This window comes from Oncorhynchus mykiss, chromosome 12, assembly GCF_057628025.1.
Source record: "Oncorhynchus mykiss isolate SJ-2025 chromosome 12, ASM5762802v1, whole genome shotgun sequence".
Lineage (NCBI taxonomy): Eukaryota > Metazoa > Chordata > Actinopteri > Salmoniformes > Salmonidae > Oncorhynchus > Oncorhynchus mykiss.
Window position 1 is genome coordinate 37,345,108 of NC_143033.1, and position 18,229 is coordinate 37,363,336.

At 41.8% G+C, this 18,229-nt stretch overlaps 1 protein-coding gene across 1 annotated transcript; it reads right to left on the reverse strand.

Annotated features, from left to right (window-relative positions):
- Positions 1–4,913: 4,913 nt before the first annotated feature.
- Positions 4,914–17,239, reverse strand: LOC110537522 (uncharacterized). Its single transcript, XM_021623627.3, has 10 exons — positions 17,069–17,239; positions 13,816–13,962; positions 13,434–13,541; positions 11,833–12,238; positions 11,435–11,553; positions 11,015–11,162; positions 10,706–10,758; positions 10,458–10,555; positions 8,531–8,663; positions 4,914–8,308 (listed from the first exon to the last, which is right to left on the reverse strand). The coding sequence occupies exons 1-10, from the start codon at positions 17,087–17,089 to the stop codon at positions 6,839–6,841; spliced, it is 2,703 nt and encodes a 900-aa protein (XP_021479302.3). The 5' UTR covers positions 17,090–17,239; the 3' UTR covers positions 4,914–6,838.
- Between the last annotated feature and the right edge of the window lie 990 nt (positions 17,240–18,229).

The following is an 18,229-nucleotide window of genomic DNA, read 5'->3' on the forward strand; positions in this document are numbered from 1 at the left end:
ATAAGATAGCAGTGTTATTAAAAGTCTTATTGAAACATTCAGTGAATGTTTTAAGCAAGTTATTAAAAAAACATTCAGATATTTTATTCCTACAACCAATGTGAAACCAAAAACATACGTTCCCACAACTTCCGAGGAACCAAATGTGCTAGCTGGGCCCATATATTTTGTTGAATTGTAGGAAATGAGCTATAAAACTGCAACATTTTCTCTCCGCCCCATGGTAAAATGAGTAGAATCGCATTACATTTGTTTTAAAACAGCAAATTGTTCTCTCTGTTAATTGGAAAAATTAGTAGAATTGCAAAAAATTTGCTTTTAATCTGAAACATTTTATCTACACCACCCTATGGCAAAATATGTAGATTTGCAGAATTTTTTTTTCTCCGGTGCTAAGAGGGAGGCTACAACAATGTTTTGCCATAGGGGGGCACACGGGACAGGACGTGTCTAGCATCCATGAGAGGAACGAACAGGTATTGTCAATGGACATAGCGGTAGCACTTTACATCACAGTACGGAATAAACTGTTTATAATATGGTAATAATATCGCTAATTTATACATATGTTTAAGGTTTCATATTATTAATCCTTCACCAGCCTGACACACATCACAGCATGCCACTCAGAAATAGAGATGATGACTGTCAATCATTTACCCCCCCCCCCCCCCCCCCTTGCATCTGCAACTGCCATGCACTATATTGCTCATCCTGTGTCTCCTTGACCTGCCGCCACCTCTCTCTCTCTCTCTCTCTCTGTGTGATTGTGTGGGCGGATCCCCACCAGCTGCAACCTGTTCCATAATCAATACCTCTACAATACTCAGCCCTGCCACTTCCACGCTGCCAGATTGTAATCTCTGCTCAGTCAGTCTATGTTTCTAGCCGTTTGTTCCTGTTTAGATCCTGTTTTCCTTGCCTGACACTGTTTTCCTCTCCGCTACAGTTCTGCCCGCTCTGACTCTGGTCCCTGTCTCCAGTCCCACGTCTTGTCAGTCCTGTTACTCTGTCCTGGATCCCCCACTCTACTGCTCCCTTGGATTCCCTGCCGGACCTGCGTACCCTGTCCCAACACCTCTCGCACCAGCCTCAGCCTCCGCACCTGGTTTCCTGCAACCCGCCCGAGCTTCCCCTGGCCTGCACTCCATCTTCCCCGTGTTTCAATAAATACCTTGGTTACCTCATGTCAGTCTCCTTGTCTGAGTCTGCACTTGGGTTCACCTGTTCCTCTCTGCGTAACCCCCCCCCCCCCCCCCCCCCATCATGACAATGCCACCAGCCATACTGCTCGTTCTGTGCGTGATTTCCTGCAAGACAGGAATGTCAGTGTTCTGCCATAGCCAGCAAAGAGGCCGGATCTCAATCCCACTGAGCATGTCTGGGACCTGTTGGATCGGAGGGTAAGGGCTAGGGCCATTCCCACCAGAAATGTCAGGGAACTTGCAGGTGCCTTGGTGGAAGAGTGGGGTAACATCTCACAGCAAGAACTGGCAAATCTGGTGCAGTCCATGAGGAGGAGATGCACTGCAGTACTTAATGCAGCTGGTGGCCACAACAGATACTGACTGTTACTTTGGATTTTGACCCCCCGCCCCCCCCCCCCCCCCTTCTGTTAGTCACGTCTGTGGAACTTGTTTAGTTTATGTCTCAGTTGTTGAATCTTGAGGACATTTCTTTTTTTGCTGAGTTTATATTCTCTTATCCTCTTTATCCAACGATAGCCCCATCTCCACATCAATGACCCTCATACGACACATGCTCACACCCCTCTTTCCTTGCTCTCATCATATGAGGATCTGTGTTTGGCCCCGAGCGCCCACCCTCCCCTGCCTGTTAAGTGGGTTAACATTAATTAATTCTCATCCATTCGGTCCTCAGTGTCTCCTCCAGACGACTAAGGTACCAATTATTTTCACTGGTTATTGTCCTCAGGGAAGACATCTGTCCGGCAGAGACTGGGCTGGGATCCAACGTCCAGGATTCTCCAGCAGCAATATGCATACATGGGGTGTGTGTTTGGGTGGGATCGTGGTGTGTGTGCTTTGGCCTCAGTGCCCAAAGCTCACACCCTGTCTTAAATGGAGCAGCAGGGGATTGAGCCAGCAGCTCCATACAGGGCTCTGACACCAAGCTCTCATTTCTAATGGAGTCTTTGAATGGCCAAATTACTCTGTCAGGGCTGAAGGGAGGAGAAAACAGCAGCTTTTGCATCAAGCTCAAACTGGATTACACATCACAAACTAGTTGATTTAATCTGTCTGAAAAATAAATACCACAGCATTAGAATTCATTTCTCGTATTTGATCAAAGTAATATTCATATTCATTCAGAGTACTTTCAAACTGGGCTGGAGAAACAGAGTTAGATTGAGGACAATACGCAGCTTGTTCTGACTTTATAACAGAGTGGTATTGATTAATTGATCTGGTTCTATTTGAGGAAGTCTGGAGGGTGAAGGGGAGAGATGGCAGGTGGACAAAGACAAAAGGCTTTAGTTTCAACTCACATCTCCACTCAACACACACTCTGATTACCCTGGTCCCAGAACTTTGTGCTTTAGCCAAGTCCTCCGACTATAAGGGATGAGGACCATATCCTTGGAACAGTCTGCCACAGCCGCCACATACTGTAGGCAGGCATGCACAAACAACAATTTTCTATCACTGACTCACCCTCACGTCTAAGAGGAAAACAATCACGGGGTGTCCTTATAAGTCTTGCTCAGACACAGGCCCCCCTGAACGCTCTCCCTCTCTCTCACTCTGCCGCCATGGAGAACAGACAGATGGTTGATGTGCCGAAAAAACACACCAGGAGAAAAAACAAGACACTTCATTTGGTCAGACATCCCTTTTTCTGTGCTTTATTTTCCACATAATATGTGTCTGACAATTTTCCCTTGTGGACATCCTATCCTATAACGAACAAAAACTAACATCAAAGCAGTGGCCCAATATAGGGAAAAATATAAGTTCAGTTGTAGGTTTATTTGAATTACTATTTTTAGAGGCAAGGATCGTAATCTTGTGCAAGGTGTAAGAGTTATTAACAAGATGTAAATCTCACACTACCACTTTGTGCACTGAAAGAAGTGTTTAGTGTTACTTTAGTCAACACAACCTTAGTCAAGTGTGGAGAAAATACGTGCCGTCTGAGAGTCTGTCTGAGACTAGGAGGCCAGCGTTACAGAACTAACATTTATATCTCCCAAAAGGTTAACTTCTTGCTGTGCAGGAAAAATACAATCCCCATACCAGACCAGTGAAGCCTGGCCTCAGAGAGAGTTCTAAGTTGGAAAACAAAATCGGACCACAGATAGTAGCTGAATGACAGGAATTTCAGTATTCGACAAAAACGGCTCCAAAAATGCAGGGCAGCAATCCCCGTTATAGAAAGCAATAGAAAAAGTGACGCTTGTCCATGACATGGCTAAACAGACAATAACACATCTCTGCCCATACCTGGACCCCAGTTAACTCTCTACTGTGTGGTGCCAAGAACAACAAAGCAATGATCTGGTGGCTTCTGGAATGTGTTAATTTCCTTTTTGCTGTGACTGTTTACACAAAGTGTCCAGCCTGGCTGTGGCATTGAATACAGGAGCCGCTTCCATCAACAGGAATGCAGGGTTTATATGATATGGAAAAGTATGCAAGTATTTGTGTGCTTGTGGGACATTCAATTAATTCATAAAGGTGTGAAGAATAAATATTAAACTAAAGCAGGGGTAGGCAATTCTAGTCCTCGAGGCCCTGATTGGTGTAACAGTTTCACCCCAGCCCGAGTTAACACACCTGCCTCCAATAGTCACCTAATCATGAGCTTTGGTTTAGAATACAATTTGATTAATCAGCTGTGTTTGCTAGGGACGGAGAATAAGTGTGACACCAATCAGGCCCTTGAGGACAGGAGTTGCCCACCCCTGCACTAAAACAATACAATGGCTACTGAAAGTAAATTTTATATTTTTTAAATAATTGCTTGCCCCCCCCACCTGTTTCTCTGGAAGGTCTCAATAAATTATTTGCGATACCATTATGCCTTGAGGTTACCAAAACACTTTCTCAAATTATAGCAATTGACACATACCCAAGTGCAAAGCCTACTGAAACGCCTATCTATTCTTTGTGAATCCAGATCTCTGGGCTGTTCAATTATTTAATATATCTGCATTGATATTTTTTGCTTTGTAGCAAACTCAACAGTTACTTCTGTAGTGTAGAATATCCTTCCTCCCCTCCAGGACTGTACAACACAGTCAGGCCTCGCATAGGACAGTGCTGGCCTGTGGTCTCCATCTAGTGGTCAATTTAGGAAACTGTCAGTCTCTATACTTCTTGCATTACAGAAAGAGACCTTTTCCTACAATAAAGGGGCAATTACCCAGACACAGATTAACCCTATTCCTGGACTAAAAAGCAAGCTCAAAGGTGAATCTCCATTGAAATAGATTTTATAGTCCAGGATTAGTCACCGTGTCTGGCAAAACAGCTCCACTGAGTATACCAAACATCAGGGACATCTTCCTTAATATTGAGTTGGCCTTTTGTTCTCCGAACAGCCTCAATTAATCGGGGCATGGACTCTACAAGGTGTCGAAAGCGTTCCACAGGGATGCTGGCCCATGTTGACGCCAATGCTTCCCAGATCCAGTTGGCTAGAAGTCCTTTGAGTGGTGGACCATTCTTGATACACACGGGAAACTGTTGGATGTGAAAAACCCAGCAGCATTGCAGTTCGACACAAACCGGTGCGCCTGGCACCTGCTACTCTCAAGGGTCCCCTTCATCTACACGGATTGAAGTGGATTTAACAATAACGGATCATAGCGGTCACCTGGATTCACCTGGTCATTATGTCATGGAAAGTGGTGTTCTTAATATTTTGTATACTCAGTCTATAAACTTATGTTTTTCAGATTTTTGCACATTTAATATACAGTGTTAAAACAAATGGTTGAAACAACCATATAAATCAAATTGTCATCGAGTACAGGAGTCAAGATGTGACACGGCGCTGGCCGTACTCTAATACACAGAGAAATGAATACTTGAGACAGATTTCTTCCATGAACAAGATCAACAGATACAGATTTAAATAAAGACAACTACATGACATTAACTCTAGCAGGTGTTCAAGAAATAAAACAAAGAGGGAAAAGAAAAGCCAGTTGATCGGCGACAACTGCAAATCAATTCCATACGCTGCAATTTTCTTTTCTATGAATTATGACCATCCATATGTTAAAGTTGAAGATACTTTTTCCCCATTTGAACCATTCCAGAAGTTGGTATACTGTGAACCATCTAATAAAGTACCAGTCAGACAGTATTCAAAGTACTTAAAAAGACGCAAAAACATTAAGTTGATTTTGTTCTACATGCATAATTGAAATGTAAACATTTGATCTTAAACTCTATAATTAAACTAATAACATCAAAAAGCTACAAACTATTTAAGTAAAAGCATTAAATACCTATTCAACTCAATGAGGAACTTGCCACACCAAAATGATGTGTAGCTCAACTACTACATTTTGCCATCTCACCCAATGGCCGGCATGTGGACCATTCACCTCAATGGTATGCGGACACTTTTAAACAAAGAAATAGACCAGGCTGCAATGACGATAAACACTCAATATAAAACAGTTTGAGCCACAACCAGCTGTAATTGTTTAACCAAATATTTAATAAGGATATCAACAGGAAAACTTTTTTTTGTAGGTTTTAGAAAAGTTAAATTTTTTGTAAAATTCTACAGCCGAGAACCTTTACTCTCTTTATGGTAATCATACAGTAACACATTTGGTGTTGATAGTCAATAAAATCCCCCTGCTACTGTACATCTGGTCTGGGAACACCCCAGTTTACCGTAAACAAAACATGGCATTTCAGATATCTGTCTGACAGAATTACTGGTGTCAATTGACTCGGAATAAGGCAACAACGACTAAATCTCACGTTAACCAGGCCAGTGGTGTCAGAATATTGTTTTTGAAACTAGACAGACATTAAAAATACATTACAATTGGCATCAGAAAGTTAAATAATAAATATTGTAAGTGACTTCCGCATAAAAGGAAGGAAAGGGAACCAGTACAGTAGGAGTGCAAATCCTGCCGTCGTTGGAAACAAACAGGAAGTAATAAATGCAAGACTGAAGGGCACTACTGGAAAACAATCAGATGTTTTCCTGGTTGTTGCCATTTGTGTGACTCCGTGAATGACTACAAATCAGAGCACAAGAGATTTAAGGCACATCTTTTTGTATCCTTGATCCTATGGTTCTAACGATGAACTTCTCCTTAAGATGCTTTTGGAAAACTTGGTCCAGGAAGGGAGTGGATTGTTATAAAAACCTCTGACCTACTGATTGTTTTGTAATATACTTCATTTAACAGTAAAAAGAAAAGAAAAAAAACTACAGTATTTCCTACGAACGTAGAATACAAGTTAAGCTTTAATATAACTACATAATTCAAGTTAGATGAAGCCCGAAAGTTGTATTATGCATAGTATCATACAATGTACAGAATTAGATCATTGAATAGTGTCAAGGCAAATGGCAGTGTTTTCAAAGGTGTGTGTGTCGTTACTGAGTTCACAGGATTTTAGTCTTTGATTGTATGTTTGAGAGTTACCTCCCATAAGGGAGAGTGGAGGAGTGATTGTCGGTGTTAGTCGTGAGGCTGTTGGGGTTGTGTGCAGTTGTTCAGGTACCTTGGCTGGGCCTGGGTTGGAGGCAGGACAGAACTGGGCAGCCCTTTGACAGAAGCCTCAATATCACATCTCCTCATCCTCCTGTTGGCCCCCAGAGCCACTTGTAGAGTGGGCTAAGGAGTCCTCAGTCCCCTCTCTGATATAGCATCCTCCATATTTATGGTTTTACCCTCTTCTTCTACCCTCTCCAGTTTACTCCCCTCCACTACTGCCTTTTCTCCCTCCTCCGATTGCTGTTGTATACCATCCTCCATTTGAACAGTTTCAACTGCCATCTTCTCTTCTTTCCCATTCTCCCACATCTTTATATTTCCTCCCTCTTTCTCCACCCTCTCCTGTTCTGTTCTTACAGAGCAGTCTTCCACAGGCTCCACCTCCACAAAGCTGCTCTCCCTCCAGTCCTCTTCCACCTTCACCTGGATTACTGGCTCAGAGTCAGACGTCCTGCCCTGGTTCTCCAGAGGGGTGTCTCCAGAACCTTCCCCAGACTTGGTGAGGCAGAGCTGGGGAGATGGAGAATTGGTGTCTGGGCTGGTGGTGTGACAAGGCAGCTCCAGGAGGAAAGCCCTTGCCCTGCTGGGTGAGCTCAGGTCCTCAGCCTCCTCGCACGACTCCATTCTATGCCTTTTAGCTAAGGGGAGTGTGGTGTCACCATTTTCCTGATCCCCTGCAGCCATCCAGGAGCCAGTATCAGAGGCAGATCTTCTGGTGGTGGAGCGCTTGCTGAGGTTGAGCGGTAGGGCCTGCTCTGGGGGAGGGGTGATGGGTAGACAGGGCTTGCCACTCAGGTCCTGGGCTAAGACCTCCGACAGCCGCTTGGTGAAGGAGTGAAGCTGGGCCAAGCCCAGCCGTGTATGCATCAGCTGGCGCACCTGCAGGCTGCAGTCCAGATCCAGGGGTAGGACCCGGAGAGGGGGCAGGGGAGGCCTGCTGCTACGGCCCTCCCTGGTGCTAGTACTGCTGTTCCCCCCCCCCTGGGCTGCCTCATCAAGCCCACACCCCAAACACTGGTGGTGAGACTGCAGATGGGGCTGGTCCCCATTGGGAAGGGGGGTTTCTGAGCTCCCTGCCTTGGCCTGGAGGTGGAAGCTTGAGGGCTGGTGGGAGGCAGGGTCCTGGGTGTTTAGACCAGGGCTGTCTAAGCTATTGAGGCCCAGTCGGCTCCTAAAGAGATCCAGGGGACAGGGGCCTTTAGAGGGCCTGAACCCTCCTAGGGAGCCCGCTGCGTGGAGCCTGGGGAGATCAGACAGGAGATTTGCAGGAGACAGAGTGGGTGATGGTGCTTGAGTATCCCCGTTCGCCACCTTTACCTCCCTCTTGGGCAGGAGGGGGAGGAAGGGGGCAGACATGGGGGACAGTTCTGGGGTTAGTGGCATGTTGGCCAGGTTTAGCCCCTGGAACACAGACATGGACTGGAGAGAGGGGTCCTGCAGGGGTTTGGACCCTAGGTCCAGGCTGGGTTTGGCTGGGGGAGACAGGACCACTGGACTGGCCTTGGAGGCTAGAAGTTTGGCCTGGTTCTTTTTGCCTGGAGGTCTGCCCCTGCCCCTCTTCACTACCACCACACCGTCTGGAGAAATAGTCTAGTGAGAGAGAGATGCCATACATGAGGATGGATTCAGTTACACTTTCTGAATGATTCTCATGTTAGTCTCTATAATGTAATAGAATACATTAATTTACATCAGATTCAGGTCAAGCCAAGACAACTAGCGATGACAGCATATTAAATATCAAATGACTGACATGAACTGAGCAAGTCAACAATAAACTGTATGTGGAGTGAGAGATGAGCAGACACTTACTGGAGGAGGGGTGGGGGTTGCAGTCTTCTTCACCAGCGGTCTCCTCCCCCTGCCCCGGATAGGCCCAGTGGATGCTGGGAGTTTGAGTTCTGCTCCTCTTCCATGTATGTGCTCCTCATAGGGAAGCATCAGCCTGAGGGAAACACACAAAACCAAAAGTTCCAAAATGAAAAACACGTTTTGTAAGGAAACACCAATGCCAAAAAGCCTAAAATGCAGTGGATTTCAACCAGGTACTGTACATCCCATTAGCCTAGGGGTCTCTAATAGGTCAGCCCACCAATGAGCAACTAGCCAAACAACTCTGAAAGTAAAAGCAATTTTCACGTGTTCCACCGCAAACGATCATAAACAAATCTCGCAAGTGTGGGACTGGTGACACCCTCCTGCAAGCTCCCAGCTGCTATCAACGCAACATTTACATTATCCCACCCCTGGTTAGCCACTATTGGCTTAAAAGCCAAAACTAAAACACAATATCTGCCAATTAATTTCCAACAATATTGCCTCAATCTGTGTGGTGAGCGCGTTTGTCTATCACTCCGTGTGTAGCCAGTTGATGTGATAACCATCTTGTGGGTTGACAGAAATATTTTCCCTAAAACCTTAAATTAAATGGGAGGGAAAGATGAACGGAGCAAGGTACAGAGAGATCCTTGATGAAGTCCTGAGCGCTCTGGAGCAGGTTCTCAGACTGGGGCGAAGGTTCACCCCCCCAACAGGACAACGACCCTAAGCACACAGCCAAGACAATGCAGGAGTGGCTCCAGGACAAGTCTGTGAATGTCCTTGACTGGCCCACCCAGAGCCCGGACTTGAACATCTCTGGAGAGACCTGAAAATAGCTGTGCAGCAACACTCCCCATCCAACCTGACTGAACTTGAGAGGATCTGCAGAGAAGAACGGGAGAAACTCCCCAAATACAGGTGTGCCAAGCTTGCAGTGTCATACCCAAGAAGTTGAGGCTGTAATTGCTGCCAAAGGTGCTTCAACAAAGTACTGAGTAAAGGAGTCTGAATACTTACGTAAATGTGATAGTTTATAAAATGAGATTTTTAAATGATGCATTTTAGAATAAGGCTGTAACACAACAAAATGTGGAAAAAGTCAAGGGGTCTGATTAATATCCGAATGCACTGTATATTATGAGTAAGTATATCATTTGTATCTTATTTGCAAACTTTGGCATGAATCAGCAGCAGTACAAAACCATCACTGGACAGGCAGATTAGACCCCACATTCTTCATTCACTAGATGTGCAATTAAAGGGCCAGATCAGAAATTAAAGGATAATTACACTAAAAACTCAATGTGTTTGTTTTCTTCCACACCTAAAAAAATAAATATATAAAAAGTGTCTGATGTGATTTAAGCATTGGCGTCCAATTTTGTTGTTTCTCTATGAACAATTGTAATTTCGACAAATCTAAACCAGGAAAATACAACTGAAAAAACGTGATTTGGGAAAACATAAAACAAAACTTGGGAAAGAAATTACAGATTTGAGTTGTTAATTAACCATTATTTTACCAGGTATATTGACAGGAAACTATGTACTACTTCCTCTTGTACACTAAGGACCCCGGGAAGAGTTGCAGGGGAGAAGAGACGAACGTGCCCATTTGAAAGCTAGAATTTTTTTTTTTTAAATAGCTTGTGACGATTAATTTTTTAAAAGTATCTCTCATGCTAGAAAAGGTTGGAGACCCCTGCATTAGCCTATAATTCTAGAGAAATAGTATATATTGAATTTGTTTATTAAATCGTATCAGACCCCTGAATCAGCGTTTCTCACAGCTGAAGCCTGGGTTATATTTTGCACTGTGGTTATAAACATGGTTTCCTTTTGTCACAAGAAGAATAGGCATGTTTTAGGTGGGGCACAATGTAAACTGGTCTGGGCACAAGCAGTGTTCCTGCCTCACCTCTCATAGTGCCTCCGTGTGCAGGTGGCTGCGCTGGTGCTGCCCGGGCATCCTCCTAGTTCATTATACACTTTCTTCCACAGACGCTGGGACGTCACCTACAGGAGAGAGATTGTAAATGGTTTAAAAGTCGTTTTTAGACCGTTAATTATTTCCATAAACATGAACTCATTTGCTTAGCTATTGCAATCGTACCACTATTGTACTAGATATGTGGATGATACAGAACGATGGCCTTCACTACTCACCCTCTCATGGCCGCCCAGCCGTTTGACTACAGAGTACATGACAAACAGGTCAACTGTAGACACGGAGACAGACAAGAGTGTTAAAGCATATCATAGGTCCTAGGAGCTGTGGCCTTGACGGTCTGGTTTACAACGCTGACAGATATACAGCTTGTTCAAAGACAGAACCGCACGGTGGGAACATTTTATTTCGTTCCGTAGGGAAAACTCATCAAATCAAACTGAAAGTACAGCAAAGGACCCTTTGTATTCAAAACCTTTGGTAGGAGTATTAATGGTGGTTGATGAAGTCATCAGTGAGCGACTCACTCTTCTTGAAGCCGAGGTTGGGAACCTTGCTGATGGGTGAGCCGCAGCGCTCCATGTAGCAGTAGAGTTGATCCAGGAACAGCTGCTCATCAGAGTGGGGGAGACAGCCCTCCTCACAGTGCATCTCCACACTGCCCATCACATTCTCCTACAGGATACATAAGGTTATAACAATACTACATCTAGTAATGCTGTACAGCCCCATTCCAGTTGGTGTCTATTAGGAAATGTGGAATTCTCACGTCTAAGAATAGTAACTACTTGGCATAAAGAGTGTATTCTGATGCATTTCATGACAAAGAAACCTAAAAGGTAATTACTATGATATTAAGTAATTTCTACGTGAATATGAGGTGAATAATAAGACATCTGAAAGTTATGTAGCCATATCAACAGTTATTAGAACAAAACAAAGTGTACCTTCATTCTCTCTATCCAGGACTCTGATTGGTTGAGGGCTGGTGGCTCCATAGCTTTCTGGCCTTCTGGCCTGCCTCTCCTCTTGCGGGGTCGCCCCTTCAAGCTAAGAGAGGTGCATCCTTGGAATGAGAGATATACATTTAATCCTAATTCAAAATAACAAGATAATAATTTGCCTTTCAAAAAACATTGAACTAAGTACAAAATTACAAGATGACCACAACATACAGTAAATGAGTTAATATAATTGTTTAAGGTTGCATTAATTCATTTGAATTTATTGTCCACACATTTTAGATTCCATTGTCTAATTAGGGTTAAAAAAATATATAATCACTTCAGCCATTGGCCACATTTACATTAATAGAGAGATCAAGTTCCCCCAGCCTGCTGCTCACCCAGCTGTGTCCAGACACTGGTGTTGCTGTCCAGGGTGGGGTGGTTGAAAGTATCCCGGCAATAGAGGACTTGTGTGTTGTGTTGGGCCACCCTGATCCCTCCCAGGGCCAGCAGATGGGGGTTCTGGAGTCCCAACCCTACCTCGTCCTGGATGCGCCTCTGCAGGGCGCGGAAGCGGCAGTACTGGGGGTAGCTGAGCACCTTGACCCCTAGACGCTCACTCTCAGCCTTCTCTTTGAATGGCGTTGGGGCTCCGTTGGTAATGATAGGGGTGGGTTTGTGATGACCGTTGGTCCTGCTGGACTTCTGGCTGCCTCCTTTCCAACCTTGAGGTTCCGGACAGGTCCACCTCACCAGATCCTCCACCCGCACCACTATCTTCTTAGAGACAGCCAACACCTCATCCTGAGGGACAAAACACACACACACACACACACACTTAGATCCCCATTAAAGCCATACTACTTTATTTGTGCATACCCTCCTCAAAGAAAGGGCCACCAATATTATTTTTATTTTTTAAGAATCAAGGAAATACATCCCATGCAAAAACAAATTGCTGTGAAGAAATTCCCTTAGACTTCACTAAGTTAGTAACCCTACTAACCCTAACCCGTTTCTTTAGTGGACACAGAATGTGGTTGGTTTACAGTTCTTCACCACATAGGACAAGATTAAGTTCTCCCAGTCAGAGTACCAATGGCCTGTGGCACATGAGGAGCCATCAGAGCTCTCCTACGCCTCCCAGACCCGTTTGACACCAGTGACAATGATCCACAGCACTTCTGCCTCAGGCACTACACACCTATACCACTGATAGAAGCAAGCTGGCCTATCTCACACATTTTTCACATTCACCTCCAACTATAGGGGACTACATGAACAACAAACTGTAACAGGTAAAACATTTTACCATGACTCCCCTCTAAAGAAGTTATTTTTCACTATGATTAACATAGCACTATAGTGAAATAGGAGACTTTGGAAAACCTGGGATTCATGATCCCAGCAAAAAAAAATGTTTTTTTGGAATGGAATAAATAAATAAAAATACAAGTATAACATCTCATAGAACTACTCTTTGCCATTCTTATGCACGTTTAAAACTTTAGGTATGAAGAACATACTTTAGTAAGAATGCATTTCATTATACATGAATTGTGCAAGTTAAAAACATTTCACAAATAAGAAGGGGAAAAGTGACACATCAATCTAATGATTCTTGTTAATAGTTAGTTATGTGGCAACCATTTGTAAATTGAGATTGTGAAACACTTGTGGTTAAACAAGTAGGCTAAAAGCCAGGCACACACAATCCATTATTGCATCAACCCAAGCCAAAATTTGAATATGGAAGAAATGCACAGTACAGTATGTCCTTTCATGAGATATGCTGTCTATGACATGCTAGTCTAGCAATGACATATGGCCGGTAAGTTTGTGTGATTCTTGGTGAAACAAAGTATGACAACCACACTCAGTGTTTACAGTAATGTAGATTTTAAAATGTACATAGTTTTAACATTTTTATAGTTTAGTTTTGAACACTTCTACATTATGTAAAACGATCAAGCTTGGTGGTGCCCTGCCCCCTACCCACCTCGCCATGCTCTCTGGTTCTGCCTTTGGGAGTATCCTCAGGGAGGAAGTAGAGTCTGGAGCTGGCCAGCAGATGGCACTGGGCCTGGTCCTCCCACAGTAACATCACCTGAAATAAGAAATACATAGAAGATGCTTTTATCCAGAGCGACTTACAATAAATACGTAATCGGTACAGTGGCACAAGAAGGAATTAATCCCAAAACTCTGGGGTCCGTTCATGAGGGTGCAATGTTACAGAACGTTCATAATCAGGTAGAAATCCTTAGGGAAGAACAGATATTGAGTATCCATCTGCAACGTTCTACACAGTCACCACCCTGAATACACCCCTTGTATGGCAAGTATAATGTGCAATCTAACACAGCTATTAGAATTCATACCTCAGCAATGCCCACAGGTTCTTCAGGGCCACAGCGTACATAGTAGAACTCCCCCAGTTTCCAGACCTGAGCAGCGGACCCGGACCCACAGCTCACTGACTTATAGAAGGCAAATGAGCCGCGCAGGTAGGAGGGAGCACCTAACCACTGTGTGAGCGAGAGAGAGAGGCCAGAGTATTTCAACCATTCCCGTCTGTTCAATGACAGGGCATGTGATCTGAATCAACCTCGATCCATAATGTAAATGTAGTCTTGTTCCCCATTTGATTTTCATGGAGTCCATTTAAGCTAAATTGTAATATGGTATGAATACAACTCTGTTAAAGATTTGCTATTTAAATCAACTTCCTTTAAACAGAAAATAATACACAATTTGAATAATAGGGTGATTCCTCACAAAACAAGACCATGATTTTTAGTATGTTCACAAAATGTAATCAATAGAAGGGTCATTTTTAAAGCATAATTGAGGAATAATTAATTGAAGTTTAAACATTTGGGAAATTTTGTCTTTAAGCATTTAATGTTTCCTCTTTAGCTGTACCGCTTGCTCAATAATGAGTAGTATTGGATTTAAAAAAACTACATTAATTCAGGAATATAAACATCAATACTGAAACAATAAAAAGTATGATTTGGCTATTTGTTTTAAATTATATTTTCGAACAGGCGATGTAACCAATTACAGCCATCATACTTGTATCATTGTAGATCCTGCAAATCACCAGCAGAGGGCGACCATTTTGAATATAGTTTCACATTTACTGTTTGGTTGGATCCTAACTCTAAAAGTATCTGAAATCCCACTTTGGAACTTTGAAATGCCCGTAGTGTGTATTATGTTTAATACACTCTTAGAGGCCTTGGTAAGGCCAAAATGTCACAAATATTCCAACTTTAAATAATAATTTTTCAATAATGTTTGAAGATACAAATGTCAAATATATGTCAATAATCCTTCCTCCAAAAGGACCCTTATATGGATTACATTTCGTGAAAAATCCCAGAAATCATAGTCTTCTTTTGTTACAACTTGGCCATCATTGTAAATAAGAATTTGTTCTTAACTGACTTGCCTAGTTAAATAAATGTTAAAAATAATAATTTAAAAAAGCTAATAGTACAACTAACTTTTGAGCCCATCACAAATGTCCGTAATCTAGACACAGGAAATTTAATTTAAATTGCAAAACTCAAACAAATACAGATGTCATCCCTTCTATGTGTACAATTTGAATGTCAAACAACTCGTATACAGAAAAACTCATTCACATGATACCAATTATCCATTTGGGCCATGAGCATAAACTTTCAGATTCCACCAAATGTTCCTGGCAAAGGCCTGCATTCCTCCCCATTTATCAGCATTAGTTCATACATGTTGTTCTGCTCAATATATGGCTCTCTATATGAGAGCAACCTCGCTGCTACTGGCCACAAAGGACAGCCATTTTCACTAAATTACAATGGCTTTCAATATCTGAATTAGGCCAAATACAGAGCCTGCTCTGCTTTCCACCCTAGTGTCACCATGCACCAATATCCATTCCAAAATATCTAATACCCATATCTAATCTATTTAGTAGGCAATCCGTATTCACAGATAGTATGATGTGACTGTATGCATATTTGAAAGGGTTATAAAAAATAAAAGGATACAATTGGATATCCAACATAAAACACTTGTTTTGTGATGAATCAAAACTATGAAGAAATGAGTTGTAAACAGGCTATTTTAATTCATATAAACCTTAAACTCTGATGGCCTAATCTAAAAATATAATATATTTATATATATATATATATATATATTAATACCCCTGTAGTTCTATTATAGGGTATATCCTAGCTGCCTAAATGAGGAAAATGCTCAAATTCGCACCCCTCGTACCCGCCCATTGTCGGCACCCCCGTCCCCTACCCCCCTTCCAATGCAGCAGGAACAGAGCTGTGCGTGCACACGTTGATCACTTGGCCAACTAGTGGTGAAAACGAGGCAAGGCTGATTTTACAGTAAATCCTTAAACCACATAAAACTGGATTTTCAATTTTTAGAAGGATTTTGAAGGGGAAAAAACGAACCTACTGAAAGGATACGTTAATGCTCATGATGGCATTTGATATAGCCTGCACTGCTGTTCCAGAAATAGAGAAACGAATGGAAAATGTGTTATTTCTGCAAAATAACAATGTGACCTTGGATATCCTATTATACAAAACATTGTCTACACAATATTACAACATTATACGAAGTGGAAAAGTAGGCCTATATCATTAGACATTAGATAATTGGAACATATAATATCCACCATAACTTTGAGAAACATATGATTACTGTATACGCTACAACTTAAATATCATTATGAGTGCAGTATAGCCTATATTATGTTCAATCTTTCTGATATTTAATATAAAACCAATATAGGCCTACTGTTACTGAAGTCCTACAATTCGACAGAAGTTTTTGGTGGGCCTGGTATTATACAATCAAGCTAATCCTCGCAATTTCAAGTACAAAGTACAGCGATTTCCTCACAATATTAACATTCCATTTTGAGCTATACCAAATAAACACGATACATAATGTCAGGGATTTTTTTATACCCATATGTTGGCCATTTGTTCGCTAAATAAACTGCTCCACCTTGTTCCTTAGATTATATTTTAATCTTTAATATCACGTCACTGCAAATGTAAAATATTAATTTTCGACTTACTCCAAACTTGATTTTAAGTTACAATACCATCGATTTGGTTGAAAAACAAGCATAAAAGTTTCTTAATATTGCGGAATCGTCAGATAAAATTGTCTTTAATGTGGAAATGTGGGGGTGGGGGTAGAGAGGGAGAACGTAAGTAGTCGACACGACACACAAAGAAATCAATCATTAACAAGAAGAAAATATAGACATATTGAAGTTGAATTAAATTGCAAACCCTGACCAATAAAATCCTATAATCATGTCAGCGGAATTTGGGGCTTTCAAAATATAATAGCGAGCTATTTTCTCCCTTGGAAAGTTGTGACTCATCCAGCAAAGTTGTAATTGCGAAAGTCTTTTTAGCTTGATAGGATAACAATCAATTCGACATTCTAAACAAAATTACAGATTTGAAAAAGGGCAAACTGATATCAAAATGAGACCGATACACAGTCGGTTTATTTTCGATATCAACAGGTAAAAGTGGCATGCGTGCGCATAGGAAAATCACGATTTATTTCAAAATAATATAAAGTGAGTGTCGGCTTTACCTGTATTGCATTCTGCTCCATTGCAGTAACACATTCCCTTATTCCCTCTCAGAGCCCCCTATCAAGTTACACAGCCGGGAACTCACCGGCACACAAACAAATGCTCAAGAAGAAAAGGTTTCTCTTTTTTTGTGAAAATAGGACAGGATCTAGGTGTGGCCAAAGCTGTTTGCGAGAGTAGGCTATAACATATTGTTCATATGAAAGTGGATATTTTTCATGTAAGGACATTTTTATCATCCTGAAGTCATTGTGGTTCGAGTTTAAAAATGTCCTTCTTTTATTTTTCACGATGGTATTGCATCAATGAAGTTTAGTTACATTGTAATATCAAAGTTGTTGAGCTGATACATTGGTCGGCTATAACCACGGAGCATGCGTGGAGACAAATACTTGGTGATAATTTTAAGTAATCGTGGCTCGTATTGTACATGATAAATTCACCGTATAGTGTGGGAAATTTGAAGAGCAAAGTCGAACACGTGATAGTTGTTACATTCGGCAGTGCAACATTGTAACTACTAGCCTACTGGGGGTGGCAGGGAAACTGACATTGCAGCATTGTATCTGTATCATGCTAGCCATCTTTAATTTTCAACACTTTCTGAACACGTGGTCTGTCAATTGGAGTGTCTGAATATTCTATAGTTTTCTAATTTTGCTGAAAACTTTAATTGAATAACCTGATGTTCCTCTAGTTTCTCCGACAGGGGGAGTGAGCACGTGTACCTTTCCATTCTGTGGAACTTATATTTGGCTTGACCATGAAATTCATAAATGTGTACTCCAAGATAGTAATTGTATGAACAAGCTGCCATTTCAATATGGCTGCAGTGTTATAGTATCTGGTCTAAAAATATACTAAATACAGTGAGATAATCCCAATTCAAAGTTTTCATTCTAGTATAAAATGATATATACTAATACATTTTTTTAAACATTATTTTAATTTCACATACAGCAGGTTCAGAAATAAGATAGTTTCCCCCTTGAAAGTTGACCATGTAATACAGGAAATATTGCATTGCAGTTGTCAATATAACTGTATTTAAAAACGATACTGTAAAAAAGAGAGAAGTTGAACATTGTAAGAATAATATAATAATATATGCCATTTAGCAGATGCTTTTATCCAAAGCGACTTACAGTCATGCATGCATA

Coding starts and splice junctions, on each gene's coding strand:
- LOC110537522 (XM_021623627.3), bottom strand. CDS start 17,089: ATGGAGCAGAATGCAATACAG. Junction 11,554..11,832: donor CAGTGTCTGGACACAGCTGG/GTGAGCAGCAGG, acceptor TCTCATTCCAAG/GATGCACCTCTCTTAGCTTG. Junction 8,309..8,530: donor CAACCCCCACCCCTCCTCCA/GTAAGTGTCTGC, acceptor CTCTCTCACTAG/ACTATTTCTCCAGACGGTGT.